At 51.2% G+C, this 24,011-nt stretch overlaps 2 protein-coding genes across 15 annotated transcripts; both read right to left on the minus strand.

Annotated features, from left to right (window-relative positions):
- Positions 1–2,739: 2,739 nt before the first annotated feature.
- Positions 2,740–5,440, minus strand: RPL10A (ribosomal protein L10a). The gene is made up of 6 exons (XM_055264482.2): positions 4,973–5,440; positions 4,530–4,604; positions 4,376–4,456; positions 3,874–4,022; positions 3,167–3,339; positions 2,740–2,941 (listed from the first exon to the last, which is right to left on the minus strand). Exons 1-6 carry the CDS (start codon positions 4,975–4,977, stop codon positions 2,771–2,773), a joined length of 654 nt encoding a protein of 217 aa, XP_055120457.1. The 5' UTR covers positions 4,978–5,440; the 3' UTR covers positions 2,740–2,770.
- Positions 5,441–6,318: 878 nt separating this feature from the next.
- Positions 6,319–20,609, minus strand: FANCE (FA complementation group E). 14 transcript variants are annotated; one of them, XM_063632171.1, is made up of 11 exons: positions 19,833–20,236; positions 17,309–17,581; positions 16,546–17,152; positions 15,297–15,341; positions 14,914–14,982; positions 14,450–14,593; positions 13,449–13,572; positions 13,072–13,150; positions 12,226–12,292; positions 9,927–10,052; positions 6,319–7,182 (listed from the first exon to the last, which is right to left on the minus strand). In XM_063632171.1, exons 3-11 carry the CDS (start codon positions 17,104–17,106, stop codon positions 7,081–7,083), a joined length of 1,317 nt encoding a protein of 438 aa, XP_063488241.1. In that variant the 5' UTR covers positions 17,107–17,152; positions 17,309–17,581; positions 19,833–20,236; the 3' UTR covers positions 6,319–7,080. The 14 variants fall into 14 exon arrangements, 13 of the variants coding, with proteins under 13 accessions (XP_063488241.1, XP_063488236.1, XP_055120437.1 ...); XM_063632166.1 differs by lacking the exon at positions 17,309–17,581 and having other exon boundaries at positions 14,450–14,533; positions 20,115–20,609; XM_055264462.2 differs by lacking the exon at positions 17,309–17,581 and having other exon boundaries at positions 20,115–20,609.
- Between the last annotated feature and the right edge of the window lie 3,402 nt (positions 20,610–24,011).

A 24,011-nucleotide genomic window follows, 5' to 3' on the forward strand; every position in this document is an offset into this window, starting at 1 on the left:
CTAGCTTTTTCTCCTGCAGTTAAATATGGGTGAACTGATTGGACTCACTTGTCACAGGATGAAACTATATTTGCTCTGAGGGTGGCAGGCTAGAGATGAGACTAGAATAAAGGGTTAAACAGAATGGGGATGACCCAGTTAAATTTTAATTTCAGATAAACAGATGATTTAAGTATGTTCCATGCAACACTAAGGACATCCTGCATTTTTATTTGCTAAATCTGGCAACCCTCTAGAATCTAGTCTTCTAGGTCATTCTAATCCAACCTTCAAGTTAACAGATGGGGAGAACTTGAGACATGTTAAATGTACTTCTCACAGCCAGTCACTGCCAACATCAGGATTCCAACCTGGTCTGCCTGACTCCACGTTGTGTGCCTGGTATCCCACTAGGAGCCCCAAACTGTCACCTGCTGGATGGATGGGAGGGTGCCCAGAGCCCCAGTAGGTAGGAGGGGTCCAGGAGGCAGAAATTCCTGGAGGCTCCACTGGACATCTGTGGGCGATTAGCACACAAGAGCCTTCAGATAATTGCTTTTGCTTTAAGCTAAAGTTTCCCTTTTCCTTCTGACTGCAAAGATCACAGGAGGTTTAGAAAATACAGAAAAGCCCAAAGAAAAGAAAAAACCTAAACAAGTTTCACTGCTCATCCTCATTAGGTTTTATACCTTTCTTACCACGGAAGTGCTGTAACTTAAAGCTAAAAATGCAAAAACTGCTCAGAGTGAAAACCCTGTGTTCTTCAGTTCAGGGACAGGGAAAGCTTGTTTTGAGAAATGCAGCATCTCCCCCGCCCCTCCCCACCCCCCCCACACACACCACCGATGGACTCTTGCTGTCGCCCAGTCTAGACTGCAGTGGCGCAATCTCAGCTCACTGCAACCTCCACCTCCCGGGTTCAAACAGGTCTTCCTCAGCCTCCCAAGTAGCTGGGATCACAGGCATGAGCCACTGCACCAGGCCAAAATGCAGCATTTTTAAGCACTGCTTTTATGCTTTAAAATAACCCTTCTCAGCTGGGCGTGGTGGCTCACGCCTGTAATCCCAGCACTTTGGGAGGCCGAGACGGGCAGATCACAAGGTCAGGAGATGGAGACCATCCTGGCTAACACAGTGAAACCCCGTCTCCACTAAAAATACAAAAAATTTAGCTGGGCGTAGTGGCGGGTGCTTGTAGTCCCAACTACTCGGGAGGCTGAGGCAGGAGAATGGCGTGAACCCAGGAAGCGGAGCTTGCAGTGAGCCAAGATCACGCCACTATACTCCAGCCTGGGCAACGGAGCGAAGACTTAAAATAACCCTTCTCAGCCAGTCATGGTGGCTTATGCCTGTACTCCCAGCACTTTGGGAGGCTGAGGTGTGTGGATCACTTGAGGTCAGGAGTTGAAGACCAGCCTGGCCAACATGGTGAAACCATCTCTACTAAAAATACAAAAAAAAATTAGTTGGCCATGGTGGCGTGTGCCTGTAATCCAGCTACTTGGGAGGATGAGGCAGAATCCAGGAGGCAGAGGTTGCAGTGAGCAGCGATCACGCCACTGCACTCTAGCCTGGGTGACAAGAGGGAAACAAAAATCTAAAATAACCCTTTTCTATTAAGAAACGGGGATGAAGCTGGGCACGGCAGCTCATGCCTGTAATCCCAACTGTAATCCCAACACTTTGGGAGGCCGAGGCGGGCAGATCACAAGGTCAGGAGCTTGAGACCGTCCTGACTAACACAGTGAAACCCCATCTCTACTAAAAAAAATACAAAAAATTAGCCAGGTGTGGTGGCGGGCGCCTGTAGTCCCAGCTACTTGGGAGGCAAGAGAATGACGTGAACCCGTGAAGTGGAGCTTGCGGTGAGCTTAGATGGCGCCACTGCACTCCAGCCTGGGCAACAAAGCGAGAGACTCTTGTCTCAATTTAAAAAAAAAAAAAAAAAAAAGGCAGGGATGAACTGGGTCCCCTATTTACCAAAGTCAAACTAAGCTGATTTTAGTCAAAGGTTAAAGCAGTACTGGGTGCTAGAGGCAAGAACTGCCAACAGGGAAATGCCTCAGAAAAGGAGGGGGCTTAGCCTGCCTGGGGCAAGGACCTGGAATACTGTTGGTTCCCCTAGAAAAATTAACAGGATCTGGCTGGGGACGGTGACTCACACCTGTAATCCCAGCACTTTGGGAGGCCGAGGCAGGCAGATCGAGGCTAGGAGTCCAGCCTGGCCAACATGGTGAAACCTCAATCTCTACTACAAATACAAAAATTAGCTGGGCATGGTGGCACGTGCCTGTAATCCCAGCTACTCGGGAGGCTGTGGCAGAATTGCTTCAACTGGGACCCAGAGATTGAGATCTCACCATTGCACTCCAGCCTGGGCTACAGACTCCATTAAAAAAACAACAACAAAACAAGGTCCATTAATTATACTTTTGTACTGGTTTGCTATGCCTTGTTTTCCTTAACATTTATTCATTACTGACCCAAAGCATAGGATACTCCACATGTGGTCTTGTTAACACAGAAATGCTGACTAAAATCCTTATTTTAAATTTACATGGACCAAACCAACGCTGTTAGCAACCCTATCACATACCCAAGACTGCCTAATTTTGATGGCAGAAAAACATCCTCTTCCCTATAGTACCCAACTATCCATCATCAAGGTGACAAACTACACAACTAGCCATCGGCAGTGCCAAGGCCCTCACCTGTCAGCTGACAAACCACCCCCCACCCTCAATCACAGGCAAACAGAGGTAACTGGTAATACAATTTATTCAAATGTGCCTTAATATAGGCGCTGGGGCTTGCCCATGGTGCTCTTGATATATAAGGCCCGGACATTCTGCCAGTTTTTCTTGAGCAATGACACCAAGAAGTTGACAGCCAGGTGAATGTTATACACAAGCTCATCGTCTGTCATCTTCACGTGACCAACAGCTACAGCCAGACATAACACCTGGGAGAGAAGAGAGGATCAAGTCAGGTTGGTGGAGGAATGGCAGATGGCCTGTCCTTCCTCCCCTAGTGGCCTGGTGAGCAGGTACTTGGACCTGGGCCAAGACCAGGGTTACTCCAAAAGTTTCAATCCTGGTGGGTGCTCTTACTGGCATATTTAGAGACTTGGGTAAGATTTAGATCCTGCCAACACCTTCACCCATAGTAACCCGCCAGACCCATTCACCTTCTTCATTTGGAACTTGATTGTGGACTTCACCTCATCCACTTTGGCCACCATGTTTTCGTTGTGTGTGAGCAGGGAAGGGAACTTTCCTGCCTTATTTAGACCTGGGCCGAGGATTCGTGGAATCTGCTTGATCAGAGACTCTGAGGCCAAAAACGCATCATACTTCTTGGCTGATAAAGAGAGGAAGCCATTGGCATTGCTTAGGACCTGGTCACCAAGGCACACCTCAATGTGGCAGGCCAGAAACGCACTTGAATCAATCATGTAAGTGACCTCCAAGCTGACCCATGATCCATGGCATAACTGCTGTACAACGGATGCTCCGGTCAAGACTGCCTGGGCTCGAATTCTGCCTTTCTATTTCTTAGCTGTGGACCCTCGACACGTGACAACTGGGAATGTCTGCTTCCTACCTGTAAAAGCAGTCTAATGCCACTGCCTAAACAACGCAGCGTAAAGATTTCCAAATCATAGTTCACCAGCACCTGGCTGGTCAACTTACAATGCCTGGCCTCCCTCATCATCATAGCAATACAAACATCAAACCACCCCAAAGCTGAAACAGCACTCAGGCAAGCTAGGCAACCACCGCCGATTCTTTGCTATTCTAGCCCCCTCATCATTTAAAAATCGAAATGGCAGAAAAGCCTTTCTACCGCCCTCACCACACATCTCACATGCAAAACCACAGCGGCCGGACTCACCCAGCTTCTTGACCAGTTTTTTATTCTTGTTGAGTTTTTTCAGCGCCTCGATGTCCATGTGGGGGATATCCACGGCCTTAGCCTCGTCACAGTGCTGCTGGTCCCCCAGGACACACACAGAGAACTTGGGGCGGGGAGTGGACTTAAGCCTGCGTTTTGGGGGACAGCACCAACAGGTTATGCCTAGCCCTGGATCCCAAAGGCCGGTGAAGGGTCTGGGACCGCAGCAGCCACCGAGCCTTACCCGGAGCGTTCACATTCACCAGCAGCCAGCCTGGCTTCTCAGGCTGGCCGGCGGGCTCGGCCGAGGCCTCCCCACGCCTCCCCTCATGTTTTAAGACCCAGGGTGGGGGTCCGTTCAGCCGCGCCTGCCCGGAGCAGGGGGTCTGAACTACCCTAGCACATCAGTACCGACGTGCCCGCCTCCGGCTCAGAGGGAACCTGCAGGGGAGGGGCAGGCACGGGGGCACTGAGGGCTGGGTGGGATCAGAACGGTGCCAACCTGACGGTGCCCGAGAAGCGCTTGTCCTTCTGGGGGTCATAGTTCTTCAAGCTGATCTGCAACTCCACCGTCTCCAGGAACCTTCGAGAGAGGAGGGGGGTTAAGCACCCGCCGGCCCTCGCCACCCGCTCCGTGCCCCAGGGTCGGCACTCACTTGCGGCGCTTGCGCTGGTTCCCGTGCAGGACTTCCCGCACCGCCTCGTACAGGGTGTCGCGAGAGACTTTGCTGCTGCGGGAGAGAAGCGACAGCGCGCTCAGGGCCGCGGAGTGCACACGCTCGGACTGCTTGGAAGCCTCCGAGGCTCTAGGCTTCGAGAAGGGCGGACGGCCCACGGCGGACTCCCCCGTAGATTCCGGACACCCGGACACCAAGTAGAGCGACGGGAGCCCAGACCCAGACCCAAGCCCCGGTGGAAGAGGGAGGCCGTCGGTGATCGGAGCCGGTAGGAAGGGCGACCCGCAGGCCGACCCGCCTTGAGAAATGCCCCGCGGCGAAGGTAGCGCAAGGGTCCGCAGTTCGGCCTGCAGGATCCGAACCCTTCGCGGGGCACCTGGAGGCGCGGATGAACGCGGATAGGGCTTTCAGGAGCCACTCACCTCATGGCTTCTCCCGCCGCGCTAACCGGAAAAGAGACTAGTATGTTTTGCGCATGCGCTCAAATAGTGGCCCTGATCTCGCGATAATGCCTTGCTCCTCGGTCCTACCCCCAGAGAGTTTGGGTGGGCCAACCCTGAGAAGCGCGGCCTTCTCTGGCCGCTGGGGGGCGTCGCTGGACCGCTAGGCCGGCGCGGGAACCCGAGGAGTTGTCGCAGTCCTGAGCGCCCCGCGGTCCCCCGGTAATGTGCCGATTCGCGCCCGCTGCTGCTGGACCCCTAGGGAAGCGGCTGGGTTCGGGGCGCGAGCTTCGGTAGTCACACGTACTGGTACAGCCCAGTGATGTTCACTGACAGCGTGGATTCCGGCATGCTTGTCCCTCAAACCCCTCTCCCCTCGCGCCCTCCGCACCGGCTTATGTTCTCAAAAGGAAGCCTGGCCCGACCTCCCTCCCTCAGCGACCTTGCTGTAATGTGGACTCGTGGTAAGGGAAGTGTCCGGAAAGTTCTGTTCCTGGCCTTTCAACGCCTGCAGAGGGGACAAGTTGGGGAAGTCCTAAAGTGAACTTTCACTTGATAGTTAATTTGATAACATCTACGTTTTAAGTGTGACTACAATGAATAAGGCTTCTAGCCAGGTGCTACAGGAATACAAAGATGTAAAACAGGCACACAGCACTGCACACCCATAAGGTGTCTTCTCTGCTGTTTCCTCTGTCCAATGGGTCTCATCCTCTTAGCCCACAGTAACCCCAAGAGCCTTCAGATCTCTCCTCTGATTCATCTGCCCAAAACCCTTCCCCAACTCCAGACTGAGTCACTCCCACCTTTAAGATGCCCATTCGCCCTGCTTGGTGGGGGCAGCTCCTATAGGACGGGGTGGGTGGTATTACCCACTATTTGGCCCTCAGAAGGTGAGTAAGATACCCTACACCCTTCCCCTCACCATGAAAAAGATGTTCCTTGTCATTGAGCAGGGAGGTGGAGGGGGTGGGGATGGGTTCAATACCCAGAATTCATGGGAAGGAGGGTACTGCTTCTAATAAGACATTGGCCAGGCATGGTGGCTCACGCCTGTAATCCCAGCACTTTGGGGGGCAGGCGGATCACCTGAGGTCAGGAGTTTGAGACCAGCCCTGTCTCTACTAAAAATACAAAAATGAGCGGGTCATAGTGGCATGTGCCTGTAATCCCAGCTACTCAGGAGGCCGAGGCAGGAGAATCGCTTGAACTGGGGAGGCAGAGGTTGCAGTGAGCCGACGTCGTGCCGAGCCGTCGCGCCACTGCACTCCAGCCTGGTGACAGAGTGAAACTCTGTCTCAAAAAAAAAAAAAAAAAAAAGAAAAAGACATTATTGAACTTGCTTTTATTCAACACCATTGATAAATTATTCAAGTCAGAAATAAAAACACATAAGGTCATAACATACATGAGCACAAGAGCTTCATCTGAGCCCACTGGTACCCCAGACCTCCTGGAGCATCCCATGTCCACTCTGGGTCGGCTTGATCCTACTGAGCCCTATCAGAAAGTTTCTGTCCCTGCAGCCTGAGAATTGATGAGGAGTGTGCCTGGGGCCAGGAGCCTTTGAAAATATAGCTCTGGCCTGGTGTGGTGGCTCACACCAGTAAATCTCAACACTTTGGGTGCCAAGGCAGGAAGATCACTTGAGCTCGGGAGTTCAAGACCAGCCCTGACCAGCTTATTATCTACAAAATAAAAAAATTAGCTGGGCATAGTGTCATGTGCATGTAGTCCCAGCTACTCGGGAGGCTGACATGGGAGGATCAAGCCCGGGAGGCAGAGATTGCAGTGAGCCATGATCGATCGCACCACTGCACTCCAGCCTGGATGACAGAGCAAAACCTTCTCTCAAAAACAAAAGAAATGAAAAAGAAAATATAGCTGAGCTCCCTTAGCCCAGGAGCCTCCCTGCTGGCTGGGAAGCCAATATGCCCTATGCAGCCTGTAACAGGGAGGCAGTTGCAATCTGGGATGGCCAGGCTCAGCCTTTATCCTCAGGCTAGTGCTCAAGACAAGGTGGTGAAGAAAGAAATGCCCTTCAGGAAGCTGGTGATGGAGCACCAAGAGGGTGGTCCCTTGGTGGATGGTCAGGTGCCCAAATGTTTCAAGGCGGCCTTCAGGGACTTCCTCAGGAAGGTGGTGTTAGGTTCTAGGGCCATAGCTAGGCCCAACCTCTGGGTCTCAGTGATCTGGGGAGAAGGAAAAATCATGTCAGGACTTCAGCAGCTGATCCCTCCCGTCTCCCCACTACCCCAGGGGCTCTATTGAGGAAGGAGAGAGGAGGCCAGGAGGATGGAAAGAGGAGGAGACTCCTGAGCAATCTAATCTCATTATTTCACCATGGTTAATGAGGTAGACCTGGAGCCAAATACTAGCTGCACAACTTACTAAGCCGGCCACACTAGTAATAGTTGACAATCATTGTGTGTTTACTATGTGGCAGCACTTTATATGCATCAATCCATATACAAACATACACATACATCATATATATGCATGGCTGCATATAATCTTCAAGACCCTCCCATTTTGCAGAGGAGAAAACTGAGGTTCACAGATACTCTACTGTGACAGCTACCTTCCTTTTGGGCCACACTTTCTCTTTCTGCCCTGTTGCTACAACCTTCTGACAGGTCTCAGGCCCTGTATCTTCACCCTCCAATCCCACTCCTCACAGAAGCCAGATGCTTCTTAATAGTACAGATCTGACCAAGTTACTCCCAGGTTGAAGGCCCTTGAGACTCCTGATGCCTCACATTGGAGGTCCTTCTGCCCAGATCTCCAGAGGATTCAGGAGCTCCCTGAAATTGTGCAACAGAAGCATGTTCACACTTCCATCTTTCTGGGAGGGTCTACATCAAATCATCAAATGGGCCTGTAACACCCCCCACATAAGGGTACAAAGGCAATAGCCCAGAATACCTGACTTTCAAGATAAAGTTAAAAATAAAGCTCCTGGCTGGGCACCATGGTTCATGCCTGTAATCCCAGCACTTTGGGAGGCCGAGGCAGGTGGATCATGTGAGGTCAGGCGTTGGAGACCAGCCTGGCCAACATATTGTGAAACCCCATCTCTACTAAAAAATACAAAAACTAGCTGGGCGTGGTGGCGCACACCTGTAGTCCCAGCTACATGGGAAGCTGAGGCAGGAGGATCACTTGAACCCAGGAGGCGGAGGTTGCAATGAGCCAAGATCGCGCCACTGCACTCCAGCCTGGGCAACAGACCAAGACTCTGTCTCTCAAAACATACATACATACATACATACAGCTCCTCACCATGACCTACAGAAAAAAATGCTACTAGTCCTGGCAGCTGTGACCTTGGGCAAGTTACTTTAACCTGTGTGAGTCTCAATTTTCTGATCTATGAAACGGAATAATAAGAGTATCTCTCAGGCCGGGCGCGGTGGCTCACGCCTGTAATCCCAGCACTTTGGGAGGCCGAGGAGGGCGGATCACGAGGTCAGGAGATCGAGACCATCCTGGCTAACACAGTGAAACCCCGTCTCTACTAAAATTACAAAAAAAATTAGCTGGGCTTGCTGACAGGCGCCTGTAGTCCCAGCTACTTGGGAGGCTGAGGCAAGAGAATGGCGTGAACCCAGGAGGCAGAGCTTGCAGTGAACCGAGATCACGCCACTGCACTCCAGCCTGGGCGACAGAGCAACACTCCGTCTCAAAAAAAAAAAACAAAGAGTATCTCTCATAGGGCTGACACATGACACATGGAATAAACTAGCAAGTTCATATATGTAAAGGGCTTAGAGCCATGCCTGAGGCTGGGTGTGGTGGCTCAAGCCTGTAATCCCAGCACTTTGGGAGGCCAAGATGGGAGGATCGCTTGAGCCTAGGCATTTGAGGCCAGCCTGGGCAACATAAGAAGACCCTGTCTCAGCTGGGGACAGTGGCTCACACCTATAATCCCAGCACTTTGGGAGGCCGAGGTGGACAGATCACAAGGTCAGGAGATCGAGACCATCCTGGCTAACACAGTGAAACCCCATCTCTACTAAAAACACAAAAAATTAGCTGGGCATGGTGGCGGGCGCCTATAGTCCCAGCTACTCAGGAGGCTGAGGCAGGACAATGGCATGAACCTGGGAGGCGGAGCTTGCAGTGAGCCGAGATGTGCCACTGCACTCTAGCCTGGGCAACAAAGTGAGACTCCGTCTCAAAAAAAAAAAAAAAAGAGTCAGGAAGCCCATCCCAATTCCCAACCACAAACAAAGCTCACTTGCTCCTCTTCTTTTGCCACCAAATGCCCTTTGCACACCTCTCACGTGGCTCCTACTAGATCTTACTTCTAATATCTGTTATCTGTTTATTTCTCCCCTCTCACTAGCCTGGGGTTAGGTGATGGGGTCAACTCAAGGGCAGGGATTGCATTATGGTCACTGTTGATTTCCCGGTGCCCCACACAGCATCTGGCCTAAAGAAGTGTTGGCTGGATGAATGAACTCCTAAGCAGTCTCATTCCCCAGTCTTGGACTTGAACTTGTGGTTTCTCTGGCTAGCACTCAGGGTTTGTTTTTTGTTTTTGATTTTTTTTTTTGAGAGGGAGTCTCACTATGCTGCCCAGGCTAGAATGCAGTAGCGTGATCTCGGCTCACTGCAACCTCCTCCTCCCAGCTTCAAGCAATTTTCCTGCCTCAGCCTCCCTTGTAGCTAGGATTATATGTGTGCACTACCACTTCATTTTTGTATTTTTAGTAGAGCTGAGGTTTTACCATGTTGGCCAGGCTGGTCTTGAACTCCTGACCTCATAATCCGCCTGCCTCGGCCTCCCAAAGTGCTGAGATTACAGGCGTGAGCCACCGTGCCTGGCCAGCACTCAGGGTTTTATCCCTGACATACATATTCATACACCCTTGTGGCAGGCCCAGGGCAGCCCTGCCAGCAGGACCAGCCCCAAGGCCCTATCAGTACTCACGTTAGCCTGATACTTGGTCATCACTGTCAGCATGAGCTTGGCATAGGCCATGGAGGTGGTGGCTGCCAGCCCCTTTTTACAGAGCTTCTCCATTAAGACACTGAACTTCTCAGGGGTCATCTCCACCTGCACACATTGGGAGATGGAGCAGTAATCACAAGAAAGGCTTGGGCTCTTCATTCAGCCAGTCCTGGATTCAATTCCCAACTCCACCACTTCCTAGCTAGGTGACCCTGGGCAGGTCACTTAACCAACCTAACCCTCCATTTCCATATCTATAAAATGAGGCTCAGAATATCTAACGGAAGACTGTGAAAAGGATTAAATGAGATAATGCACATAAGACACACAGGTCTCAGAAAATGGTGGCTACCATTGCAAAGGCTCAGATTAGGACCAAGGGGAAGCCAAGGATCCCTCATCTGGTTCAGTGGTTAAAGATATAAAGGAGCCAGGGCCCAAGAGACACTGCCATCTTAATCACCTGGCTCTTCATAATAATAATTTAGGCTAGGCACGGTGGCTCATGCCTGTAATCCCAGCACTTTGGGAGGCCGAGGTAGGCAGATCGCCTGAGGTCAGGAGTTCGAGACCAGCCTGGCCAACATGGTGAAATCCCATCTCTACTAAAAATACAAAAATTAGCTGGGTGCGGTGGTGCGTGCCTGTAATCCCAGCTACTCAGGGGACTGAGGCTGAAGAATCACTTGAACCCAGGAGGTGGAGGTTGCAGTGAGCCGACATTATGCCACTGCACTCCAGCCTGGGTGATAGAGACGCCGTCTCAAAAAAAAAAAAATAATAATAATAATTTAATAAACACTGTGCATCAGGTACCATTCTACTTTACACCAATTATCTCATTTAAACCTCACTCCAGTCTTATATGGTAGTTGCTATTAATATTATATCTCCCCTTTTGTAGATGAGGAAACTACAAGCATAAAGAAGTTAGGTCAGGGCTGGGCACGGTGGCTCACGCCTGTAATCCCAGCACTTTGGAAGGCCGAGGCCGGTGGATCACAAGGTCAGGAGATCGAGACCATCCTGGCTAACATGGTGAAACCCCATCTCTACTAAAAATACAAAAAATTAGCCGGAGGTGGTGGCAGGCGCCTGTAGTCCCAGCTACTCGGGAGGCTGAGGCAGGAGAATGGTGTGAACCTGGGAGGCGGAGCTTGCAGTGAGCCGAGATCGCGCCACTGTACTCCAGCCTGGGCGACAGAGTAAGACTCCGTCTCAAAAAAAAAAGAAGTTAGGTCGGTTACCTAAGATATAAACAAATGAGGCAGAATTTTAGGTACTGATATGAAAAAAATCACCAAAATATACTGTGAAGTAAAAAAAGCAACCTACAGGGCACTGAGTTTGGTGTGCTGCAATTTCCAAAAAAGTAGGAGGGAAAGTAAATGTAGACATGTTTCCACATATAGATGGTATCTCTGCGGGGGGGGGGGGGGTCCCCCGAAACTGGTAATACTGGTTAGCCCTAAGGAGGGAAATCTGGATGGTTAGGGAAGTAAGGGTAATATTTTTCACTGTATCCTTTTGGGCTTTTAAAATTGTGAACATATGGGCTGGGCGTGGTGGCTCACGCTTATAATCCCAGCCCTTTGGGAGGTCAAGGGGGGCAGATTACTTCAGCCCAGGAGTTCTGGCCTCAAGTCATGGTGAAACCCTGTCTCTACTAAAAATACAAAAATTAGCTGATGTGGTGGCGCACGCCTGTAATCCCAGTTACTTGGGTGGCTGAGGCCCCAGGAGCTCTGGCCTCAAGTCATGGCAAAACCCTGTCTCTACTAAAAATACAAAAATTAGCTGGCGTGGTGGCGCATGCCTGTAATCCCAGTTATTTGGGTGGCTGAGGCACAAGAATTGCTTGAACCCAGTAGGCAGAGGTTGCAGTGAGCCAAGATTGTGCCACTGCACTTCGGCCTGGGCAACAAAGCCAGACTCTTATCTCAAAAAAAAAAAAAAAAAAAAAAAAAAAAAAAATTTGCGAACATATGAATCTATTACCTACTCAAAAATAAAATTAAATTTAAACACACACATCAAAAATCCCACCCCCAAGGCCCCCCCAGCTGCTAAGAGGTAGAGCTGAAGTGACCATGTGCTCAGCTCTCTGCTACCAGCTTTGCATGCCCCAGGGCTCTCCCACTGTCTCAGGCAGCTGCTGTAGGGCAGCTGTCCTGCTTGACCCTCCATGCACTGAAGGACTCAGAAACCCAAGATCCCCATGTGCTTCCAAGGACTGCAGCACTTCTTTGTCCACTCTTCCCCAGGGCAGCCTGCTCACCTGCCGCTCTAGGAGTGACTGCAACACCAAGAAAGTTTCCTCCTTCCAGGGCAGCTCCAAGATCTGTCTGCAAAGCAGAGGCCCTAGTGAAAAATGCCTGGCCTCCCACCCAAGCCTGAGTATCTATCTGCTGCTCCAATTCCCACAGCAGGGCAAGGCCCTGGGGACAACCAAGATCCCCAGCCAACAAAGGGGTAGTCAGGGGTGGGGCACAGTGGCTCATACCTGTAATTCCAGCACTTTGGGAGGCCGAGGCAGGTGGATCACCTGAGGTCAGGAGTTCGAGACCAGCCTGGCCAACATGGTGAAATCCCGTCTCTACTAAAAATATATAATTAGCCAGGCGTGGTGGTGGGTCCTGTAATCCCAACTACTCAGGAGGCTGAGACAGGAGAATTGCGTGAACCCGGGAGGCAGAGGTTGCAGTGAGCCGAGACTGCACCAGTGCACTCCAGCCTGGGTGACAGGGCGAGACTCTGTCCCCGCCCCCCTCAAAAAAAGGGGTAGTCAGAGCCCTCTTGATGCTGGCACCAGCCCCAGCAGCCACTGTTGCAGAGCTCATACAACTGCCAGGAAGGTCACAACCTCAAGAGCCCCAGGAGCTGACAACAAAGTATTTGGTAGTGAGACACAAAGGTCCCCTAAAAAATAACTAGGAGTAGAAAGTGCATCCTGAGAATAAAAGGCAAGGAGGACTCATAAAGGAGGAAGAGGATGGAGTGAGATGATACACATAAGGCTTCCTAGAGAAGGTGAGCCTTCCCTACAGGGTCCAACACATGTGATGTCACTCTAGCCTGGGGGAACAGGTGGCAGTGGGGACAGCATGGAGGCCTGCACACTCACCCCAGCATTAGAACCTGTGCATCTGGCTCCAGGGACTCCGCCTTCACAAGGCAACACAGTAACTCTGTTTGAGCAGGACCTGGGTAGAGGAAAGCAGAAGGGGAAGTCTGAGGGGAAATGGCAGAAGACGGCAGAAAGCAGGGAGGCAGTAACAGAATGCCCAGCCTGTTATAGGGGCATTGTCAGGGAAGCAGCAGGCATCTTTAATCACTGAATACCCAACTCCTGCCAGGGCCACTCTGGGGTGAAGGGTCCAAGAAAGAGGCTTCTGGTCAGCACGGTAGCATTGCTGAGGCTGAGATCAGGTGAAAGGGCCAGCAGCCAGGTGAGAACACTGAGTGCAGAGCTACTGGGCCTGGGGCTGGTTCCAGAATCACCTGTGCCTGGGGCCTGGAGCACAGGGTCAAGGAGGGCGCTGCAGACAGGGTAGGTATATTTGGCACAGAAGGAGTTCAGGGCAGTTGTAAGCAGGCGGGAGGCTGAGGAAGTCAAGGAGAGGACCTACAGCCAACAGGGAGGAAAAAATTAATTATTTTCTTCTTCATTTCAACAGCATTTATCAAACACACATTTCAGATGGTGACACATGTTACAAAGGAAAAAAAACCAAGTTCTTTTATTTAGAACTCACATGGACCCACCCACTGGAAAAGATACATACCTCTCTTGCTCAGTTCCCAAATCCCTGAAAGTCCCTTGATCAGCTTCTAGAAGGGTTCTGGTGCCCAAAGAGAAGTTAGATGCCGGCTGGGCATGGTGGCTTACGCCACCCCAGCACTTTGGGAGGCTGAGGCAGCTGGATCACTTGAGGGCAGGAGTTTGAGACCAGCCTGGGCAACATGGCGAAACCCAGTCTCTACTAAAAATACAAAAATTAGCCAGGTGTGGTGGTGGGTGCCTGTAGTCCCAGCTACTCAGGAAGCTGAGGCAGGAGAATCGCTTGAACCCCAGAGGTAGAGGTTGCAGTGAGCCGAGATTGCGCCACTGCACTCCAGCTTGAGTGACAGAGCGAGACTCCGTCTCTAAATAAATAAATAAAAATACAAAAATTAGCCAGGCATGGTGGAAGGCACCTGTGATCCCAGCTACTCAGAAGGCTAAGGCAGGAGATCGCACCACTGCTGCACTCCAGCCTAAGCAACAGAGTGAGACTCTGTCTCAAAAAAAAAAAAAAAAAAAAGTTAGATGCCATGTGGGTAGATGGCCTGGGGGTCCATGCCCTGCCAGTTAGGCAGGCATCTTTTCCTTGCCCCAGGCTGCCCAAACAGCCCAGATGTCTACAAGGCTGAGAATCCCCTTTCTCAAGTACCACCCTTCTGAGGGCCCAGTTCTCTTCCCCATTGTCCTTGGCACTCTGAGTACCTTCCAATACACCTACCCGTCCAAGAAAGAGGCTTCTGGTCAGCACAGTAGCATTGCGGAGGCTGAGACCAGGTGAAAGGGCCAGCAGCCAGGTGCAGAGCTGCAGGAGACCAAGGTCTGAGAGCTGGGGGAGCTGCAGCTGGGCACACAGCAAGTCCATCTGCTTACAGAGTGGGGCACGGGAGGGAGAGAGGACACCGGGACATGCACCCTGCCTCTGCTAGGCTGTCTCAAGCAACTGGACAGCAGACAGAGCAGGGCAAAGATACTTCAGGGCAAAGAAAGTCTGGGAGAGCTGCCCTAGGGGAAGGAACCAAGGGCTAAAAGATACTACACAGGGTGACCCCTATCACTGAGAGAGAAAACAACAAAATCCCCTCCCACATTTCCCACATGAGGTAAGAAAACCATAAACTCAAATAGAAAAAGATAAAGGAGAGAGAATGTAACCTCAGAGCCAGGCAGTCTATCTGGACTCACCTGGCTGGGACTACATTCGTGAAGAAGCTGTAGCTCAACTGGTGGGGCATCCTCCAACCCCTCTAACCCCTGGGGAGACAAATCTCATGTTAGGGCTGGCAGAGCCCTCAGTGACAAGTTACTGAAGCCACCCCTTCAGGTGGCAGAAGGAGTGGCCTGAGATCCTGGAAGGCGCTACCAGAGAAGAGGAATTACCTGGGGTGAGATGGTAAGTCTACACTTGGTTCAAGAAAAGCTCCTTCAGAGACTGTCCTCAGACCTTTACTCCAGTCCCCCTCCCCCAGCCAGCATGTATATCACTGCACTGGGCCTTCCCTGGGCATAGTTGGGGTCTGGGTAGAAGGTGGAAGAAAGGCTATGGTGAGCACTGTGGGGCCAGTCACCTCCTCCAAGGTCTTCAGCAGCTGCTGCAGCCTGGGAAGCTGGTCCTGTGGAGGAGAGCCCAGTCACTGCTAAGTCCCTCCCCCGGCAGCATAACCCCAAGCCCGGTTCCAGCTCCCCCTACTGAAAAGGCCCCAGGTCAGTGGGAGCTAGCAGGCAAAGATGCTTCAAGAAAGTCAAGAGGCCAGGCACAGTGGCTCACACCAGCACTTTGGGAGGCTGAGGCAGGAGAATCACTTGAGCCCAGGAGTTCAAAACTAGCCTGCACAACTAGTTGAGACCCCATCTCTACAAAAATAAATATAAAAAATTAGCCAGGCATGATGGTGCATGCCTATAATCCCAGCTACTTGGGAGGGTGAGGCAGGAGGATCACTTGAGCCCAGGAGGTCAAGGCTGCAGTGAGTTATATTAATGCCCCTTCACTCCAGCCTGGGGGAGAAGAGAGGGACCTTGTCTCGAGGAAAAAAGAAAAAAGTCAAGAACATGAAGTCTCTCTAACATGAAAAGTGCCTAAGAACCCAAACTAGACAAGGTCCATGTGAAACCCAGCTGTCTAGAATTGTCTTCTGCATCCAACCCAAATGAGGATAGACCCAGGCCTCAGACTAGGAGGCAGGGGTAGACTGGATGCTGTCATGATTCTTCCCACTCACATATGATGGGGTAGCAGGGGTGGCTCCAGAGTCTCTCCCTTGCCTGGCACCCTTTAACCAGACATTATAGATCATTAGGACACATTTTCCACCTCCAATAACTCCCTTCCCTACCCCTCCTTGAGTCTGTGGAGTGGCTGGGCATGGTGGCTCACACCTGTTATCCCAACAGTTTGGGAGGCCAAGGCGGGCGGATGACCTGAGGTCTGGAGTTCAAGACCAGCCTGACCAACATGGAGAAACTCTGTCTCTACTAAAAATACAAAATTAGCTGGGCATGGTGGCGCATGCCTATAATCCCAGCTACTCGGGAAGCTGAGGCAGGAGAATCGCTTGAACCCGGGAGGCAGAGGTTGCGGTGAGCTGAGATCGTGCCATTGCACTCCAGCCTGGGCAACAAGAGCAAAACTCCATCTCAAAAAAAAAAAAGAGTCTGTGGAGTGGAGGCCACATTCCCTCAACCCTACCTTCCTCCTTCTTCCCCCAGGAACTACAGTCAACTCCATTGGGAAAAGGTGTCCCAAGCAGCCTTCCCCACGGATAAAGCCACCACTGGTGAAAGATCACTCTAAACCCAGTCTCCCTACCAAAGTACCTGGATAGCTTTGGGCAACTCCAAACTCTCAGCTCGACCTTTAGCATCCTCCAGACTCGAACCATCCTCGCCAGTCTTAGCTCCCATGACAGGCTGGTCCTTAATAGGAGTTGCACTTCCTCCATCTGCCAGAGATTCCAGTGACTTACGTTCGGGTCTCTCCTTCTCATGATCTTCTTCCTCTTCCCAACACCGGAATCTTTTGGGAACCCTCTTCCCCTCAGGACTGGCAGCCTCTTCCTCTGAGTCCTTTCTGCGTTTCCCAGGCTGCTGGGAGTCCCTGTTCTCCTCTTCTTCAGGGTCTGGAGCCTGGGGGGATTTCAACCTCCTGCCCCCCAGGCCCAGCCCCCTACAGAGACTTTGGAGCTGTCTCTGGCATTTTTCAGACAGTGGAGAAGCTCCCTCCATGGAGGTCCCCACCCCCAGATCCCTTCGCAGCAATTCCCCCAGGGCACGGAGCCAGGCATCGGGGTCAGGGGCTAGGTCCTGCTGGGCAATCTGCAGCACAGAGAGGAGCCCACTTTCCGGCAGCGATGGCCGAACGGCCATCAGCAGGGACATCAGGTTCCTCTGGCATATCCGGGGCAATCGCAGCAACAGTGGTTTCCTGGGTAGCAGAGGGAGAGCAAGCAGTTAAGAGCGGCTGAAGGGAGCACAAGGCAGACTGGGCAGAGCTGGGGGCTAGATGGCAGTGGACAGATGGGGGCTGGCACGCAGTATCTGCAAGAGTCAGTGGATGTTGGCCAGGTATGGTGACTCACACCTGTAATTATAGCATTTTGGGAGGCTGAAGTGGGTGGATCACTTGAGGTTAAGAGTTCGAGACCTGCATGGCCAACATGGTGAAACTTCGTCTCTGCTAAAAAAATTACAAAACTTAGACGGGAATGGTGGCATGTGCTTGTAGGTGGCATGCGCTTGTAGTTCCAGCTACTGGGGAGGCTGAGGCAGGATAATCGCTTGAACCCGGGAGTCAGAGGTTGCAGTGAGCCGAGATCATGCCACTGCACTCCAGCCTGGGCAACAGTGTGAGACACTATCTCAAAAAAAAGGAAAAAAAACAAAAAGTCAGTGGATGGAGACAGGGACAACATGAGAGATGAGAACTGTTCAAGTGTTCATTGAGTATCTATCAAATGACAGGCACTATTCTTTGGCCTCTGTCATCTGTTTCAGCTCAAAATTCATACTGGAACCTACTCTAGAATAGATTCATGCTTGTTTCACACAAAAGAAGAAAAAAGTTCTTTCCCAAATTTTAGGTAAAAATAATACTCCAGGATGCTGTACAGTGCTTAGTCTTGCAGCCCTATGGCTGCCCTCGGCAATCCCCTGGAACTCTCGGGGTCAGTCATCTGTCCAGCTCTTGTGTTCCTTTCACCAAACTGTGAGTTCCTAAAAGGTGAAGGTAGTGTTTCCTTCCTCTGTGTCCTAGGACTCAGCACAGCGCCAGCCCAGAGCAGGCGTTTGTTGCGCATTTATTGAATGAATTAACTCTCTAAGTGTGCTGACATCAGCAAGAGCTGCTGTGGACACAGAAGGCTTCCCAGAGATGAAACCTGAAACAGAAGGAATCACTTTACAGATTCCAAACAGTATTCACAGAGCCAAAGGGGAAAGACGGGGGATGAGGATCTTTTGTTTTCGAGCCCCAGGAGTTTAAGCAGAACCAATGCTCTCTCCTGCAAGCACCCAGCTTTTCTTAAAATAGATTTAACACTATTCCCCAGAGCTCCAAAGGCCCATGATGCAATGTAACCATCTGTAATTCTGCTGAGGCACAAACCCAGATCCTACATGACCTGAGGCTTGGTGTGGCAAGTCATGGCAGCATCTAGCCCACCACCCATCACGTCTCTACTCCTCCCTATGCATAATTTTGCAGGGCCGTTTGTCAACACAGAGACACTTGGGATGTGAGGCAGAAAAAAAAAAGACAACTATTTCTTTGTGGAATATAGACACTGCGTGAGAGAGAAAAACTAGAGTCAAAGTTTAAAAGACAGGCTGGGTGCAGTGGCTCATGCCTGTAATCCCAGCACTTTGGGAGGCCAAGGTGGGTGGATCACGAGGTGGGTGGACCAGGAGTTCCAGACCAGCCCGGCCAATATGGTGAAACTCTATCTCTGCTAAAAATACAAAAATTAGCTGGGCGTGCTGGCACGCGCCTGTAGTCCCAGCTACTCGGGAGGCTGGGGCAGAAGAACTGCTTCTTCTGGAGGCGGAGGTTGCAGTGAGCCAAGATCGCGCCACTGCACTCCAGCCTGGGCAACAGAGCAAGATACTGTCAAACAAAACAAAACAAAACAAAAAAACCTAAGTTTAAAAGATGGCTAATTTGTGGCAGGGAGGATATTTGGGGGTAGAGAGTCAGGGAAGACCCTACTCCAGATTTTAACTTTTTTTAGTGCCAGAGACCTGTGATCAGAATGAGTGTTAAATGCATTTGATAAAATATCTAGGATTATAAAGGAAATCAATTGTGCTGAAATACTCTTCTATCCAGGGGCCCCAGGTTAAGGCCCCTGCTCTTTCCTTACTCTATCCAGAATAAGGCAGATAGCTGGGCAAACATTTCTATAGCTTCCAATTTGGGGATTCAGACAAGTTCTCCTGACCCATCTCCTGAAAGAAATTCAAAGTGGAGTGTAGGAAGAAAACATTGGAACTCTCATTTTCCCCTATTTATCTAAAACATAAGAAATTAAGCATTAGAAATATTTAGCATCTGGATGGTTTCCAGCATAAATTATGGGGGAGGGGTATCCAAGAAGTCTGGAAGGCTGGCCCCACCAGGAGCTGAACATGGCACCTCACCCACTCGTTTTTCTGTGTGATTTAGTTAACTCTGCTAGTTAAGTGCATTTGTAGATACTGTACTTTTTTTAAACAAAAGTTGTCCTCACAAATGAGCACGTGGCTTAAAAGAATGCCTGCCAAAAAATTGGAGATAATATCAATAACAGAAACACAACCAGATAAAATGGCAGGGCCGACACCTCTGCTCCTAGTAGGAATTCTTCGTCAGCCACAGAGAGGTTAAAAAAAAAGTTCAGTGTCATCCAAGAGCCAGAAATTATCAAGAACACTAAAATATGGATTCAGTTACCATTCTTAGGGAAAGCAATCTTGCCTTAAAATGAACGTTATGCTTTGAAAAGCAGAGAGCATACAGCGACCAGGATAGCGGATATGTATTCCACCATCACGTTTTAAGTATCTATTTTTGTACTTTAAAATGTACGTATTTTAACACATGTGTACACTTTACACATAAGTATACTTACACTGGACGTACGAATCCAGTTTTTTAGAGATGGAAGTACGCGATCAAAAGGGATTTGCCTCCACTTATCATCACTATACTTTACAGCGAACAGAAGGCGTGTGCCTCGAGTTCCCGGATCCTCGATGTCCCGCACACAGCAAGTGCTCAGTGAAGGGTGCCCCTGCTCATAGGGTGCGCGGCAGGCCGTCGCTGAAGGGGCTTATTTCACCTCTCTGCGCGTCGGTCCCCCGACAGCCCCCCGCCTCCCGTACCTGCTAAGGGGCCGCGGGCGAGGACTTACAGCTCCAGACGGCCGTCAGGCCCCTGTACGACCGGCTCCTCCCGGCACAGGGCCTCGAGCAAGCGACCCCAGTCGAAGGGCTCCCAGCCGCGGCTGCCCAGGGCTCGGAGCACCCCCAGGCCGCGCCGCGCCCCCTCAGGCCCCGCCTGCAGCGCCTGCAGCAGGAGGCGGGCGGGGGCCTCCAGCTGCGCCCAGGGCGCCGGCTCCACGCCCTCAGCCCCAGGGAGCCCCGCGTCCGGTGTCGCCATGCCGGGGCACGAGTGCCGCGCCGCCCCCTACTCTGGTGTGGGGCCTCAGCTCAGAGGCTGAGGGGAACGGAGAACTCCAGCGCCGTCCCTGACGCAGCGGCGGGCCAGCTCCAGCGCCTGTTACAAGCTCTCCTCGGCGTTGGGAGACCGGAGAAGCCTGGCCGCCCGGAGCTGCAGCTGTTCCCGCGCTGTCTGAAACGGAAGGAGGGAGGCGCGGCCGGGGACGGGGCCTGAACTGGAGGCTGGCGCGACGGCAAGTCGCAAGGGGCAGGGCCGGGCACAACTCCAGCCGGAGTAGGTGGGCGGGGCCAAGGCCTGGGGCGTGCCCATGGGAGGGGGCGTGGCCAAAAATAGTGGTTAGTTTGTGGGCGGTGTCGGGCCAGGGACCCTGGAGCGGGGCGGGGGGCGGGGGTTGATGGAGGGGCAGACCCGCCGCTGACGACCCCAGCCCTCTCCCTTTCTTCATCACTCCCCAAAGTAGTGGAATGGAGTGGATGTCAGGGGTTCTGTCGTGCTGGAGGACCCGCGCTGTATTTAAGCTGACGGCCCTGTTGCTTGTCATGGACTTCACCATAGAATTTGACCACAATTTACCACCCCACTTAGCTTCATCTCTTCCACAGGCCAAAAAGTGCCATCACTTGGGTTTCAGTCCTCTCCAGAAATAGTATTGGATATACAAACATCCCTGAGAATGACATGGTCACAGTAAAACCTAACACCATCAATAGGGCCAAAGACTTTCTTCTGAACTTCCTCCCAAAGACCAAGCAGTAACCTTGCTCTGGGTCGTTTATAGGGGGCCAGGTATGGCTCCACTTCGTAGGGTTCAGTTTAAGGAAGTCCGCTGGAGGACTTCACTTCCAGCCAAGGGTGGGATCACTGCAAAGGGTAGGAAATAAGCGAGAAGAGCCCCACAGTGCCTCCTAAACCTTGCTTTGGGGGCTAACTTGTATTTCCCATCCCAGCTTCTGCTGCCACACACATCCATTCATTCAGGAAATGTTTACTGAGCACCTAGGGACTGGGGATACTGGGAACAAAACAAAGATCCTGGCCCTCATTGTCACACAACTAGGGAGAGACAGAAAGCTAATTAAACAATGTTTGTGATAAGTGTTCAAAAAGAACATAACACCGACACATAGCACGAAGTGCTTTTAAATAGGGTGGTCAGGCAAGATGAATGTGAAGATGAGGTTGGCAAGCCAGATAGAAGTCTGTGAGAAGACCATTTCAGTCCTCCTGTGGTGGGCGGGGAGGCTCTGGGGCAAAAGCTCTGGGGCAAAAGCATGGCTAGAACGGAGGGCACTTGCTGGATAGTAATAGGAGTTGAGATGAGAGTGGGAACCAGGTCAGATCTTAAGAGGACTGAGGTCACGAAAGGACTTGGGCTTTCACTCTGAATAGTATGGAAAGCCATGGGAGTATCTTGAGCTTGATCTGATCTCCATTTGAGCCAAAATGATTTCAAGGGAGCTGTTGGGAAAGATTAGTGATATTTCTTAGATAATGGCTGCTTTGCAAATGCCAAAATAGCAAGAAAGAAGTTTCTTGCAGACACTTTCTGTTTCAGGTAAGCAGCTCTAACTTTACAGGGGATGTTTTGGGTCTTCCAATGACAAGCTGTTAGAGGGGTGGGACCTGATGAATAGCAGGCAGGGCCAAGAATGCTAAAAAGCCTGCAACACCCTGTGCATCCTCACCTACAGCTTTACTCTGAGTGGCTGTGGCTCCCACCCACCAAGGTCTGTATTCTAGCCACCTGAAAGGGAACAGGGAGGAAAAGTTCTAAACATGGCTCAAGGACCCTGGTGGATCCCTGAGTCCCTTTCACAAGATTCATGAGGTTATTACTATTTTCATAATGCAAAAATGTACCGTGAAGTTTTCCAGAAGCTAAGTGACAGGTAATATTGCAACAGATTGAATGCAGAAGCAGCCTTATTAAACTTGGCAGTGGGGCTGGGGTATGAGCGGACCACTCTTCAGACACCAGCAATGATAACTTAGGTGCATTTATTGGTTTTCTTTCAGAGTCATTCTACAAAAGAGCAAAGTTAAAAACCAAGGCCCTGGCAAGAGGGTTTGAACCTTCCTCATTCCAGAAGCCCTCCCCCATTCCTCCATGTCCCCAGCTGTGTCACTGCTGCAGTTCATGGGGGTGGAGGGCTTGCTACTTTTGCCCCCCCCAAACCCTAAAAGGGAAAGACCTACCACCTAGAAACTCCTTCCCCTCACCCCAATTTCCCTCAAGTTGATTCTGGTTACAGAAGGCCATGGTAAGAACTGTTGGGGTCCTGCAGGAGTTCTGAACCCCAGAAGGTCATGGCCAGGGCACCGTCTGTGAAGAGCACATTGTCCTCTGGCTCGGCACCCCTTAGGAACAATGCTGGGCCCAGCACCTGGGAGTAGAGAGAAAAATCAGTGAAAACCCATCAACTTCAACACCGGTTGCCTCAGGAATCGAGGAACTCAAGACTCACATATAAGGTTGGACAGATTGTACATAGCACAAAGGTGCCACATCTAAGTAGGCACCATATTAGCATCATAGATACCATCCATAGGTTTCATATTTATCACAAACATTTATTATAAGCCATGACCAGTAGCCTCCCCTGCCCCATACCCCTGCAGTTACCACCTCACTCCCAGAGGCCAGTTGCACTCTCTCAGGCCAGGGAGGACCGGAGGTCCCAGCCTTAGCTGGGAGCTGGTGCAGGTAGATACACTCAGATTTGAAGGGGCAGCGGCCATTCCCTCGCACGAAGAACCGGCATCGGATCTGGCTATGAGAGAGAAGACGACGACCATCGCCTTCAAAACCTGTTACCCCAAGAGCAAGGGGCACTCAAGGCTGACACATAAGGTTGGGCAGGTTGTACACATCACCAAAGCCCCGCATCTAAGCGGACCCCACTAGCATCATAGTGTAGCTTTTACATTTATTCTATCTTCCAGCAGATGGCAGTAAAGTATCTTAAGGGGCCCCTTTCTGTAATTCTCAGTCTCTGAGCCAGCAATAGCAGTGGCCCTGGGAACCTCCTTTCATTTTTCTGCTTTGTTTTTTGGTTTGTTTGTTTGTTTGAGATGGAGTCTTGCTCTGTCACCCAGGCTGGAGTGCAGTGGCACAATCTCGGCTCATTGCAACCTCCGCCTCCTGGGTTCAAGCAATTCTGTCTCAGCCTCCCAAGTAGCTGGGACTACAGGTGCATGCCACCACATGCGGCTAATTTCCATATTTTTAGTAGAGGTGGGGTTTCACAAAATTGGCCAGGCTGGTCTTGAACTCCCGACCTCAGGTTATCCAACCACCTCAGCCTACCAAAGTGCTGGGATTACAGGTGTGAACCACTATACCAGACTTTTTTTTTTTTTTTTTTTTTGAGATGGAGTTTCACTTTTGTTGCCCAGGTTGGAGTGCAGTGGCATGATCTGGGCTCACTGAAACCTCCATCTCCCAAGTTCAGGCGACTCTTCTGCCTCAGCCTCCCAAGAAGCTGGGATTACAGGCACCCACCACCACGCCCATCTAATTTTTTTTTTTTTTTTTTTTTGAGACGGAATCTCGCTCTGTCGCCCAGGCTGGAGTGCAGTGGCGCGATCTCGGCTCACTGCAAGCTCCGCCTCCTGGGTTCACGCCATT

This window comes from Symphalangus syndactylus, chromosome 23 (genome assembly GCF_028878055.3).
Source record: "Symphalangus syndactylus isolate Jambi chromosome 23, NHGRI_mSymSyn1-v2.1_pri, whole genome shotgun sequence".
NCBI lineage: Eukaryota > Metazoa > Chordata > Mammalia > Primates > Hylobatidae > Symphalangus > Symphalangus syndactylus.